The sequence below is a fragment of the Hibiscus syriacus genome, unplaced genomic scaffold, assembly GCF_006381635.1.
Source record: "Hibiscus syriacus cultivar Baekdansim isolate YM2019G1 unplaced genomic scaffold, ASM638163v2 tig00112491_pilon, whole genome shotgun sequence".
Classification (NCBI taxonomy): Eukaryota; Viridiplantae; Streptophyta; class Magnoliopsida; order Malvales; family Malvaceae; genus Hibiscus; species Hibiscus syriacus.
The window spans coordinates 530,554-544,895 of NW_024063344.1; the positions used below are offsets into that span (position 1 = coordinate 530,554).

General features: G+C 35.5%; 2 protein-coding genes and 1 pseudogene across 2 annotated transcripts; 2 read left to right on the forward strand and 1 right to left on the reverse strand.

Annotated features, from left to right (window-relative positions):
- Positions 1 to 344: 344 nt before the first annotated feature.
- LOC120180238 lies at positions 345 to 5,115 on the reverse strand (annotated as a pseudogene).
- Positions 5,116 to 5,568: 453 nt separating this feature from the next.
- LOC120180237 lies at positions 5,569 to 7,022 on the forward strand. The gene has a single exon (XM_039185617.1). It carries the CDS (start codon positions 5,741 to 5,743, stop codon positions 6,920 to 6,922), a length of 1,182 nt encoding a protein of 393 aa, XP_039041548.1. The 5' UTR covers positions 5,569 to 5,740; the 3' UTR covers positions 6,923 to 7,022.
- A 5,017-nt stretch (positions 7,023 to 12,039) lies between these two features.
- On the forward strand, positions 12,040 to 12,377 carry LOC120180208 (cyclin-dependent protein kinase inhibitor SMR5-like). Its single transcript, XM_039185588.1, has one exon. The coding sequence runs from the start codon at positions 12,086 to 12,088 to the stop codon at positions 12,356 to 12,358; it is 273 nt and encodes a 90-aa protein (XP_039041519.1). The 5' UTR covers positions 12,040 to 12,085; the 3' UTR covers positions 12,359 to 12,377.
- The last annotated feature ends 1,965 nt before the right edge of the window (positions 12,378 to 14,342 follow it).

Genomic DNA, 14,342 nt, shown 5'->3' on the forward strand with positions numbered 1-14,342 from the left:
GATACAATATAAACCAATAAACTTAATACAATGTATATAAATGTAGTTTAAAATACAAACAATATGAATTTTATAATTAATAGATAAAAAGTCCAAATCCCTGCTACCAAATATTGAAGTGACACACACACACAAAATTAATAACTACATATTTGTTATTATAATTAAATAATTACATAGTAAAATTATTATGCGAATTAAACCCCGATATCCTTCGAGAAATGGACCACACAAATGACCCCCCCCCCCAAAAAATAAAAGAACAATGATAGTAGTATTTAATAAAATAATGTAGAAATGATACAAAGTTAAAATGCAGCCAAGACATTGTATAAAAAGCTATGGGAAAAAGAAACAATTTATTAATTCAAATGTACAAATTCAGGATAACCCCGATAACCGATCAAGTTGGAACAACCTGAGGAACTAGGGGTGCAGATCCCTCGTCGTCTGCAGCTCCACCCTCCGGAGTTTGTGTGCTCTTAGATTCTTCATCTACAAACCCTTGCTTAAATCTGTCATAGTTTGTAAGTTCGCTCGATTTAAAAGGTCGTTCACCCAAAATCCGAACCAGATCATCCTGGTGAAGAACTTCCTTTTCAAGCAAAAATTCAGCAACTTCAGCTACTTGATCTTTATGTTCCTCTATAAGTTGCACCGTTTTTTCATATGCCTTGGCTACCCACTCACGCACTTCACCATCGATGATAGCTCCAGTCTTATTGCTATAGGGCTTTGACATCTCAAACCCATCTTCCCTCTGAGGGAAAGAGAGGAGACCTACCTTGTCACTAAAGCCATAAACTGCCACCTGGGCGTAGGTCATCTTAGTCACCTTTTCCAAGTCATTTTGAGCACCAGTTGATATCTTTCCCAACAAAACCTGAAGCATTTTTTTTTGGGGGGGGGGGGGGGTGAAATAGTTTAGATACATACATTCCATAACTAAAATACTTGGAGTTCTAGTTTGTGCCTTGGTGTTGGAATATTTTGGTATTCAGAATATATAATACGACATAAACCCAAAAGGGAGCATTCAAGTCAATATTTCGTTGAATTCTTGTTTCTATTTGCACCCAACCATGCATGGAATAGGAAGTTTACCTGTTCGGCGCTGCCGGCCCAAGGGTCATGCCGTCATATCAAAAGCTGTTCTTCGTCATGAGAAGGTTTCATTTGGAACAATGGCAATGTTTAACTGAGAGAAGTTATAGGTTCTAATTTCAATGTTTTCAAGGATAATATATAAATCACAGAAAAGAGAAACAACTATAAGAGATAATTACCCTGTTCTTCTTCTCAAGACCACCAATGATCCTGTCTATAGCAGCCTCAAAATGTTCCATTGTGACCTGTGCCCCTTCACTCCTTGCAGCAATTAGTGCAGCTTCATTACAAACATTTGCAATGTCTGCTCCTGCAAAGCCAGGAGTAAGAGCCGCAAGTCTTTCAGAGTAATATGATGGCTCATGGTCAAGCTTTATCTTTCTTAAGTAGACCAGGAATATCTGCTCACGGCCTTTAATATCAGGTTTATCTATTGAAATCTGACGATCAAATCGCCCTGGCCTCAATAAAGCTTTGTCTAAGATATCAAATCCATCCATTTCTACAAGCAATTGATTTAGCGTACTTTCACGCTCATCATTAGAACCTGAGAAACCACCACGACCTCTTGCTCGACCAATCGCATCAATCTCATCAATAAATACTATACTAGGAGCACACTGCCTAGCTTCTTGGAACAAGTTCCTCACCCTGGATGGTCCAACACCAACAAACATCTCCATGAAATCAGAACCTGATATTGATAGAAAAGGTACACCTGACTCACCAGCAGTTGCTTTTGCTAGGAGGGTCTTTCCTGTACCTGGAGGACCCACCAACAGAGCACCTTTTGGAATTTTAGCTCCTAGGTCCTCATATTTCTTTGGGTTCTTAAGGAAGTGTACAAATTCCATGATCTCTTGTTTTGCCTCATCACAGCCAGCAACATCTTTGAAATAGACCTACACAGACCAGAAACAGAGAAGATAGGAAAATAACGGCAGAGTATCTTCTAATATTCTAGCAACACAGAAAAAGCAGGCCCATGTGTTTAGGTAATAAAGGCAAAGAAAACTGGTTATTTTCAGATTCTAGTTTTACTTTTTATGTACTGGGACTCAAAACAGAAAACTAACCTTATTCTTGGAATTTTTATCCACTTTCGTTATATGGGCTTTTCCTATGTTGAAAATTCCACGGCCACCCTTACCACCACCTCCTCCAACACCCAGTCCACCTTGCATTCTCCGGCCCATATACATAAGGGTTCCAAGAAGTAATAGTGTTGGTGCAAACCTCATCAACTCCTGGTACCACATCACATCAGAGGCATATGTCACAGGAACAAAATCATGTGGGTCAATCCCTAAAGCTTCTTGGGCTTCTTCCAGCTTCTCCTCAAAAGAATCAACACTTCCAATAGTGAAGTAGCATTTGTATTCACCTCCATGTCCTCTGACAGAAGTATCATTAGCAGGACCTTGGAGAACATCACCACTTGTTTGATTGTATGGCGTGCTCCTCACGTACACTTTTGCAACTGACTTATTAGAAACAACTATATGGTCAACTAAACCTGGTTCAAGAAACTTGTTCTTGAACTCTTGGAAACTAATCTGCAAGAAAGATTTCCATTGAATACCAATCAAATCTTAGAAAAGAGATGGCCTTTGATTATATTTAGAAAGCAAACAAATGTAGAAGAAAGAATACAATTTGCAAACTAACAGTGATCAGTGTTGATTCTTATTATATTCTGGTTCATTTAAATTTTTTATCCACCTAATACTCAGTTCTAGACCCAGATTTCCATTGGAAACCGACTAATTAGAAACAACTATATGGTCAACTAAACCTGGTTCAAGAAACTTGTTCTTGAACTCTTGGAAACTAATCTGCAAGAAAGATTTCCATTGCATACTAATCAAAGCTTCGAAAATAGATGACCTTTGCTTATATTTAGAAACCAAACAAATGTAGAAGAAAGAATACAATTAGCAAACTAACAGTGATCAGTGTTGATTCTATATATATTCTGGTTCATTTAAATTTTATCCACCTAATACTCAATTCTAGACCCAGATTTCAAAACCAAATAAGAATCATTACAATGCACTAACTAGTTGCCTTGAACTGTGGATGGCATGGAATGCTAAAACCGGGGGAGAACTCACCCAATCAGAGATGAACAAGCTTTAAAATACAAATCACTTGTAAGAGGAAAATGCTTAACGCAACCAAAAAGTTATGTAGTAAATACAAAAGGAAGAAAAGGCTTTTTTACCATATGCTTATACAAATGACCCAATATTCTAGAAATATGTATTTTTTAACCCTCAAATTATGAAGATTCGTAAAGCATTGAAAATAGATCACTGTCACATCAAAGAAAAACCTAGCCCACTTAATTATGCAGAAATTAAATAAGGTGAAAATTTTTGGAATTGCTTACTTGTTGCTGCTGCTCAGAAGTCCAGGGAGACATAGAAAGAAACAATGCAAGCACTAACAAAGGCACAACCAAATTTTGAAAAAGCCTCACGAAAGTTTCCTGAAAGTTCCCTTGGTCATCTGTGTTGGGGTCCTCTGAAATTGAGAAAAAAGAATAAGTAAAAAACGTTAAAGCTCTGTACAAGCTATCTTGCAGGCAATTTCAGAGCACATTCATAGACAATATTAATATTATTAAAATAGTAAAAAAAAAAGGTAGATGCAGTGTCATACTTCAGTAAGCAATCTCAACATTGTATAAGCCTACAGGGCTAAGAAAATCATCGTACAAGAGAAATTTTCAAAATCCTATCTTTCAGCTTCTCAAATCACATGATCGTAAGAGGGGAAGATCATATAGAATTAAAGCCTTAGAAGATAAGTCTACCATCACCTAGAGCTTCTAAGAAAACGGCACCGCACTTCATTTTACTCAATGCTAACTGTTGCTATTAGAAAAGATGTCAAGCCAATAACTTTGTGACATCTCTGCGAACTGATATTGATAGCATTGAAAAACTGACTTGAAACAAAGTGGGAGGAGGATATTCACTCACCTTTGGAATCAGATTTTTGGTCATTTTGCTTTGGAATTTCCTTCTTTTCCTTTGGGTAAAAGTTTTCATAATCTGCATATAGTAGAAGACACGAACAAAAAGTAAAAATTATAAGTTCATGCCAATTCGAATATCCAAAATTTCTAAACCAATATCTCCTTTAACTCCTCAAGCTTTTTTTTCAAGGTACAAATTACAATGCCTGAACTACTTATACCCCCACTCCTTAAATTGAAGGCAATTGTGCTCAAGAGCACTCAAACCTGCGTGCTGCAACAGCAACCGTACATTTCATCCAGCTGAAAATGCCAAAACCTACTTGCTTAGCATCTAAGGTTTAAGAATAGTTCATTTCTTCTAGAAGAAAATAAAATAAAATATACTTTATTACATTTCACTCACCTCAAATTACTCAAGATAATTCAATTTTGCGAGTAAAAACTAATAATGTAACATTCATGATTCATCAACACTTGCTAACAAATTATATAACCTTGAAAATTCGACATTAATAAAAAAGGATATATTTGGCTTACTCTTCTTCTTTGGGGCTTCACTTGAGAAAAAGCGACGGATTCTAGGGTTCGCAAGTACGAAATTTAAATCTGACAAATAAACCTTTGAAGTAAACTCCTTTGAAGCTCCTATTGAAGCTAAATATCTTCTCAAATACCCTGATCCCCCAGTTAGTCGATCTACGTTTCCGTTCAAACGAGGCAAGCTCGGCGAGCTTCCACCGGTACACCCACCTCCAGCGCCACGATACAACAAACTCTGTTTTTCACACAACAAATAAATAAACATAAAAAATAAGAAAAAAATTTGAGAAAAAAAATTATAACAAGAAAAAGAAAGACTTACCCTCGAATGAGAAGATTGGGAATATGAACGGCCAAGCTTAGAAAATATCATAATTTGATGGTTGAAGGAAGAAAATGATCAGAGGTAAAATAAATCAAGATAAAGGAGATTTAAGTATAAGAATAATAGAGCAAACAACGTCAAAGTTCTTGGGGGTTGGATTTTAAAGTCGATAAAAGAAAATGCATTTGTGAGAATTTTATTTTATGGGAAACCGGGAAATGAACATTACAAATATTAGGAATAGGGTATGACCGTGGGATTTGTATAGATATGAGCAAATGGGGTAGGTTCGTTTCTTTTCCATTTTCTTGGCAGCCAAGATACACATTTAAGGACCCGGTAGCCCATTGTTGGATCTTTTAATATAATTATTTTAAAATTATTATTGTAACATTAGGAAATATATTAATTTGGATTAATATTATTTTAAAATTATTTTTTATTTTAAATATTATGTATGAATTCTCATTAAGTTTTATTTTAAATTTTATGTGTATAATTTGTTAGAATATATTTAAATTGTTAAATTTTCATTTATCAGTTGCTTAAATTTATTTAATAGAAAATTCAGCCAATGGGCATTGGTATACGCAAGAAATCATGTTGGGCCATTGTGAATAGATTCCCAAGTTAGTAATTGGGCCGAAGATCTGCCTTTACCAGCTATAATCTGCGAATTGTCGATGGCTGCATAAGACATTTCTTCATTTTTATCTTTAAAGAAAACTTCACCGTAGATTGCCATAATCGTTGTCTTGCACCTCCTTTGGTTCAAACGATCCATGGAAACTGCCTCAGTGCTGTTGCAGTCTATAACTATCCCTTTTGGCTTCAATTTGAAAGGCAACCAAATAATTTCTTGCAGGCATTTCAGCAAACAATTTCAAAGCATGGGCTTTTATTCTCAACAGAGCCTCAAACCTATCCATAACCCATCAAGTTTCGGTCTTTCACCGTCACCACTTCGGAAAACAGCAAGAACCCAGTTTTTGTCTCCTCTCAAATGCTCATTTTCCGACATTTCAAGCTCAGATTCTCGAAACCCTTTGCTTGAACCCTTCAAAAACCTCTCTTTTGATTCAGTCAAATCAACTCTTTCGGAGTTAACGCCTATAAAGATTGTCAAATGGGCTGCTATTGTTTCCCTTGGAATTGCAGCTATCAAATGGACTGTTAATCTGGTTTTCAATCCTTTCTTTTGGATGTACTTCAGCTGGAGTTGGTTGTTCTGGCCGTGGTTTGTAGCTATAGCCCTTGCTCTATATGGCTTGTATGCTTTCCGAAAGCATTTGATTGGTGAGGCAAGCATTGTAGAGCAACTTGCAATTGTTAATTCAGTATTCACTTGGCTAACTCTAGTACCCCCTGCTTATTTCAATGGCTATCTTGAAGGTTGGCCCCTTGTCTTCTTCTTTGTATACCACTATTTCTTTTTCTTCAATGTTAGTGTAAGAAAACGATTGTATGGAGATTATTATGGCCGCCCACATGATCCTATGTGGGATGTGAACCCACCCAAATGGTATCGCCTTCTTTTCTGTGTTGGAGTCATGGTTGGGCACTGGCTTGCTGCGTTTGAAGCACCAGAACTGCATCGAATCCCAGGAGGTTGGAGCAATGTTGGAATATGGATACTGATCATAGTAACTCTTTTGATGCAATATAATTCAACATTGTATCTTGCAAAGTATTCAGAGAAGGTAGTGGTACCAACTTCTGTTGTCCAATTTGGGCCCTACAGATGGGTTCGGCATCCGATATATGCATCTACTATTCTTTTATTTACTACTTATTGCCTTGCAATTAGGGCACCTCTTAGCATGTTATTCGTTGTAGCAGTTTGCTTGATGTATTTTGAGCAGAAAGCAAAATTGGAGGAGGTTTTAATGATAGAGACTTTTGGAGAGAGTTACTTGGAGTATGCGAGTAAAGTTAGGTGCAAATTCATACCTTTTATGTACTAGCGGCAAACAGGTATTCAATTGTTAATTAAGCAATGTAATGAGATCATTAGACTGTTTGAACTTTGGAGTTAGGGAAATGCTAAACTGTGCTTGCTGAATACTTGTTGTTTTTTTGGTAATTTTCATATTGGTTGAAGCTCTCTTTGTTTATTTAATGATATGATTTTCCCCCTAACTTCTTGAATAAAATAATTTGGCCTATTGATTTTGATTATGCGTGATTTTTTTTTCTAACTTTTGCCAAGGTTGTGAGCTATCTGATTCAGTATTCGTTATGGGCAAATCACATCTTGATATCTTGTTTCTTCCAAAATGTTCAGTGAGCGCTGGTGTCTTTTTAAGCTCTGCACACTGAAGTGATCTCTGGGTTAGTGTTTAAGAAGGAATCCATCTTTGAATAGTTACATCTTGAATAAGGACTTTGGCAATGGCTGGATCCTGCGAATGTAGGAGTCGGAGCCATGCCCATGTTTGATTGAGCTTATTCATATGTAAGGAAAAATAGAGAATGATCATTCGAGGAAATGTAAACTTACTGTCCGTTTAAGACCTTAGGAAATTACAAGTTTAAAATTACTGAAAGGTGCTTTAATTTGTGAAGTACTGAAGTGTTGACAGACAAGATCTACTTTCCTAAGCTACCACTAGCATACCAAAATTTTGAGCAATGAACACAACTAGGATATAGATGTAGGTATCAGTGGCAACTGGAAACGCTAAGAAAATATCACAAACCAAAAGAAACAATGATAGCATTCTTTTGACGTAAAGGTTGGTCTAAGGCAGGATACCTCATATTAGGTCATTTGTGTTGTACCGCTTGTTGACTAGCTGGCATTGGTTTATTCTTCTTGCCTTACAAGAATATTGTTTCCAGATCATTTTTGGACTCAACTAAGCTCCCATCTTTATCTTTCCTAGAAACAAGCATTCATATCCTTTTTTAACCCTGTGAGAATGACCTTACAAAGCCATTTCTCATCAAAGTGAGATGTGGTTACCTTTTGTGAACAGAGCCTATTTGAGGCCTTAGTTTAAAAAAGCGCCGCTTAAGCGCGATTAAAGCGCTAAGCGACGCGAGCGAGGCCTTTGGCGCTTCAGCATAGCAAAAGCACTACGAATTCATTAAGCGGTAGTAATTGATGCTTTTGCAGCGCTTTTAGCAAAGCGCTAATCGACGCTTAATCACGAGTTTAGAAGATACGATTCTGGGCTTTAGCAGATACGATTTTTGGGCTTATTTAGGGTTTAGCGGGCTATTAAATTATCAGTTTTGGTTTTTTTTTCTTATAGCTTCACACTAAGAAACGAAATAGATTGGCACAATCTAGATTGAATTACATGGTGTTTGTGAAATTCAATCATGCTCGAGCTAAAAGTAAGGAGACCGATCCCATTCTTTTGCAAGATATTGATGAGAGCAATGAGTGGTTGATGAGAAGAATGGAAGAAGATGAAGATGATGATGAGGCGGTGTTTGTTGGTGAGGATTTGACATAGAGTGATGTTGCTAACGCTTCCGGTGCATATGAGCCTAGTTATCTAACTAGAGCATCAAAAGTAATGAATGATGGAGCCGGAACATCGAGAAATGATAAAGGAAAATCTCCTGCTCATAATCCTATCTCTAGTATACCATCTCGTAGATGCTTAGTTGATGAAGATGAGATGGAAGAAGATATTGGAGTATCTAGTGATGAAGGAGATGGTGTTGTCCGAGTTGATGACGATGACGATTTAGAGGATTTTTAGTTATAAGGAATTGAGGGTTTAAAAAAATACTTTTGTTCATCTCACTTTAGACTACTTTTAGTGTAGACCATCTTTTGAGATTAGTATGCTCGTATAGTCGTATGGTTAATCGTATATAAGTATTTAAGTGTTTATAACTTATAAGTTATAAGTAAATTGAGAATTATATTTTGGTGTTTAAGTACTTATAAGTTTTGAATATGATATTTAAGTATTTATAAGATAATTTATAAATATTTTGTATTTTTTTGTGAATTTCGGCCTTTCTGGCGCTTCTTGTGCATAAAACGAGTGCTTTCGTTTAGCGCTTAGCGCTTCGGCGTCTAGGACCCTAGGCGCTTTAGGGCGCTTTACGCTTTTTAAAACCAAGTTTGAGGCATAGAGTTGCTGCATGTAACAACTTGCTTAGATCATCCCTCTATGCTAGCATGCGGGTGATCTACATTCCGATGATTGATAAGGTCTGCAGATTGACACTGTGGGACACGTTTAGACAAAGGAAAAGCTCAGAGATTGTGCCAGCCGGTACTGGCATGACGGCCAACTCTTCAAGATGTGAAATACAACAGCTAATCCTTGTTTTGCACAACATATTTTCCCACATATATAGGCAAACACTTGTCTTTCCTTTGAGAGTTTGTGATTTGCAGGCCAGCACGAGTGTCGTATACATATTTGCATAACTTATATGTATAACTTAATCTATCACAACACAATGCATTTCGTATTTCTGGTTTGAAAAGGAGCTTCCTATATTAGTAGATGTTAATTATAACTGTTATTTTTGTTGTCAATTTCAAAATATAAAGTATATTCTTACACTGTCCAGATTGATTTCTGCCTTTCTGCATTGTAGCACTAGCATCTAGATATGTTTTCCTTTGAGAGTTTGTGATTTGCTGGCCAGCATGAGTGTCGTATACATATCTGCATAACATAATCTGTCACAACACAATGCATTTCGTATTTCTGGTTTGGAAAGGAGCTTCCTATATTAGTAGATGTTATCAAATTATGACTGTTATTTTATGTTGTCAATTTCAAAATATAAAGTATATTCTTACAATGTCCTGATTGACTTCTGCATTGTAGCACTAGCATCTAGAAAAGCTTTCTGTAGAATGTGTTTTGCACTTGTAAAATAGGTTTCTTACGGTTCTGCATTCAACGGGTTCTCAAACTTCATTTTCTTGAAATTCATCACATTTAGAAATTGAAATTACTTTTGTTCAGTATCCTGGCTACATGCATATGCGAGTTACACAGAACAAGAAAGATTTACCAAAACTTAGGATGGGCTTGAATGATGATAGTTTTCAAGGTATACCTTTGGTTCTGTCTTTTATTTATACCGTTTAAATTGGTGGTTCAAAATGTTGTTTAATACTCTGCTTGTATAGTAGCCAAATCCACTGATAGATTTAGTTTCCATTTGTGGGGTTTGAAATGTGCACCCATCTGTAATTTCTCTTTTGTTGAGTTTGATGGAGGGACCACCTCTTGTTGTGCTCTGCCACCTGCTTTTAGATCTTTTCATATCTCTCGCAATTTGCAGTGATGATGGCGGACACCATGTGACTAGCAACAAATTGTTTTTCATTCCTCCACCATGTGAGATGAAGGCAAAAATGAACGCTTGATCCTGCAACTGATATCAGACTAGTATTTCTACGTTTGCAGGACTGAGATACGTTTGTAGTATCTACAACTAGCGTAGCCTCGTATAGGCACCGGAAAGGGACCGTACTGGATTCCATCCTCATCTCCTGCAACTTGCCACCTGCAACCCAACATTGGAAGTTTTCAAAACAAGTGCAAAATTTGTAATGAAACGGCGGGATCCCTGTATTTGTCGAAAGGGGAACGTATTGATAGCAATATTGATTGCAACATTTCTTGAACATCAAACTTGCTAAATATTGACTTTTACCCTCGTGCATTTTTCAGTGAAAACTTACTTTATAATTCAAGTTAGCCGATATCTAATAACCATCTAAAAAATAAACAAGTAATAGACATGTCATGAGTGCAACTTTGATCAGTCTAATTGGATTCAAAATAACGATCGGATAAGGTTGTGTTCCATTCTCTAATGATATAGTGAGAAATCAAGAGAATATTGCTGAGAAACTTGTGGGAGTTAACGGTGGCTGATGGGGAGATGGTGGAGGAGAAGCAACATCTCAAGGCTCAAGCTTAGCCAGTGAAGTCCATTGCCAAGCGGCATAAACGTGTTGGGTTTCGCTGTAACCTGAAACATAACACAAAACCAACATTGATATGGGAGAAATTATTAGTTATATATCTGGTGAAAAAGTGTAAGGCCTAACCTGGAATCTTGAAGGGTCAAAATTTTGGGGTTGGGGGAAGGAATCTGAGCAATGATGAATGGTTCTTAAGGGAGGAAGAACCTATTAAAATTAGATAATTATCCAATACAGTAAAATATATACCAGTTAAAAGACAAGCAGACACATTATAAGATAATAATCCTACAAATAATCACCACAAGCATAAAAGAATGAAGAAAGAGATACATAAGCACTAGTGATCACAAATACACATTCGAAACATCGGATGGTTTACACTAACCCATACATATTATCAAGGAAAATTCCAAAATAAATGGTTCCAGACATATTTGTCCATTCCATTAATATATCTTTAATGATAATAACATCATGAACTCTACCCATTGTGTGTTGTTTTTAAATTTTTTAATTGTCAAGTCTAAACCAAACCAAGACCTTTAAGGCCGTCGATTATGGTACAACGATTTTGAGCCCTGCGCCTGGAGGCACCGAAGCTTAGGCCCTTACCTTATAACTTGAATTTTTCAATTGGCCTAGGAATTAACAACCAACAAATCCTAACATGAATAGTTAAAGATTTGGAAAATACTAAATTTACTATTAAAATCTAAAATTTGAAAAATTCAGAGGCTATATTCATATTGTTAATCTTATCTACTTGCTTTCAAAATAAAATGAAAATTTTATATGCTTTAGAAAAGAACTTGTGGCAAATATACAAACTTAAAATTTGAAATAATAATGGATGGGTTGTCGATTTGTGAGCTACATTCGAACTAGTGGTACATAACAATTCCCGCGCTTGAACCGACCAAAATTGGCTCCATAGTTTAAACCGCACTAAGAATACCCTTCTCGAAAGCTCGACACTTGCCTTTCCACATAGACGAAAGTGCAACCACTACTTGACACGTTGTTATTCAACTTGCTTATCTGTAACTATCCTATCCACAAAATCCCAGCACCTTCCCGAACCGCCCACACTTCTTTCGACGTACACTATATATATAAATATATAGACAGTGGAAATAATCAAGTCAAGCTACTCTTATCTTTAAGAAGATCAAAAAAAGAAGAAACAGCGTTTTAGGTTTGGAAAATGGAGGGTAAGATGGAGTCGTACGAGGATGTGATGAAGTCGATGGCGACGTTGATTCAAGAAGAGCAAGACCGTGGGTCGACGCCGACACGCAGGGAGTGTCGGATACCCGCTGTGAAAGTGTGTCCACCGCCGCCGCCGAGGAAGAAGCCCTTTACGTTTGCGAAGAAAAGTGTGGAACCGCCGAAGAATGGGTATTTCCAACCGCCCGATCTCGAGATGGTTTTCTCAATGGGAAGTAGAAGGCAAGCTATCAGCCTAGTAGCTAAGTAGTAGCTTCTAGTTCATGGGAAATTTCATATTTTTGGTTTGTTTTTGTTGATCGATGGGTTGTTATGTCAACAAAAACGAAAATGTTAATATTGTAATGTCCGTAATGAAACTTTTGGTTCTACAAAAATTTATAAGGTTACACGAATATTATCAATATGATTTAAAATTCATTTTCAAGAGCCATATATCATTTATAAAGTTCTTCTACCTAGAGGAAGGGACGAGGGGATAGAAGGGGAATACTCCTCAATTAATCAAATATGTTTTGCTGGACTCTTTCCCAAAAATAATTATGACCATTTCTAAGAGCCACACATCATTTGTAAAATACTACATTAGAATGTAAACCTACACTATTTTTCAAAAAATAAAAAATAAAAAATTAGAAGTTAGAATGACATCTAATTATTTTAAATTTTATGTTAAAAATTTGTGGTGAAATACGTAATTTCAATAAGTATGAATACTCCTCAATATGATATTGATATATATTATAATATTGATATTTATAAATTAGTATTATTTGAATTATATCTGCATGTTTCTCAAACGTCATAGATTCATAATATCACATTCATGCGTACATTTAAAACACCTATTTATCAATCAATCAACATAAAATATTGTCACATTTATTATTCATACATACTGATAACCAAAGAACACATAAGGCATGAATCGTACTAATTTCATTTAAAAAATCCCGTTAAGTGTGTACTAACCTCTATCTCACAATAAGGAAACCTCCATTACTCGTCCACAATCTTTGCGTTGTCTTTGTCTTTGGTGTTCAGTTATCATAACCCAAAAAATTAAAGAGAAATTATTTTTTCAAAATCATATCTAACATTTAGTTCATGTTTCTTGCTATCTCGTCATAAAAAATTATTAGAACGGTCGACGTTATATTTTTTTAAATTCTTTTTAATGACGACGTGACATTATTTTACAGTAACACACTAATATCACCGTTAACTTTTTAACGACGAGGTACCAAAATAAAACTTAAACTAAACATTAAATATGATTTTGGAAAATAATAAAATTTGGGTATCAAAACGGAACAAAGTAATCATGAAGGTATTAAATGTGTAGTTTACCCAAAATCAAATGCAAAACATTCAAATGAGGTGGCAGGATTCAGGAGTGAAATTAAAATGGAAATTAAACATGAATAAGCTCAAATTCTTTAAAGTTAAAACCCTTCTAGAATCTTCCTAAAGCGTCACTCTACATCTTATCCTTAATTTCTTGAAACTTTTGGAAGAATTTTATCTTTGAAATCCTTGAATATTTGTTTCTCCACACCGATATACTTTCTTTTTAACCGAAATTTTGTTTTAAACTCGAAGGAAATGAAAAAAGAAGAACAGAGGGTGTGTGGTTGGATGAAAATGAGAAGATGAAGGAGTGTTGTCATCTTATCCTTTTTCCCAAACACACACACACACACACGATAAGGTCTACATCTTGAGATCGCTTGAGCAGCCTATTTAAACTATAATAGGATATTTGCTCATTTGTCTCTTCCTTTCGTATTACTCAGTTTTTCCTTTTAATTTCAATTCTGAATTAACTCGACTTCAATACATCATTGTTAAATAAATTCTCATCTATTTAAATCAAACTGGTGGCACTATGACACAAGGTTTTAAAATTAATCATTTCAAATATTGGCTTAAAGTACAAATTTTGATTTTAATTTGTTGGGTCGGTGCAATAATTATTTGTCCACGTGGTTATTATCCACGTTTCAAATTAATTGAGTATGTTTATTTTATTGAAAACAGTTTTTAAAAAATATTTTTCGTAAAATAATTTATATCTTTTAGAAAATAACTACTAAAAATCATTTTATGAAATGTAGATGTGGTCATGTAATTATTTTTCACCGGTTGATACAATTTTTTAGAAATTATTTACTATAGATATCAGTTATAATAAATAATATTATTTATTATAAAAATTTAATATTATTATTTTT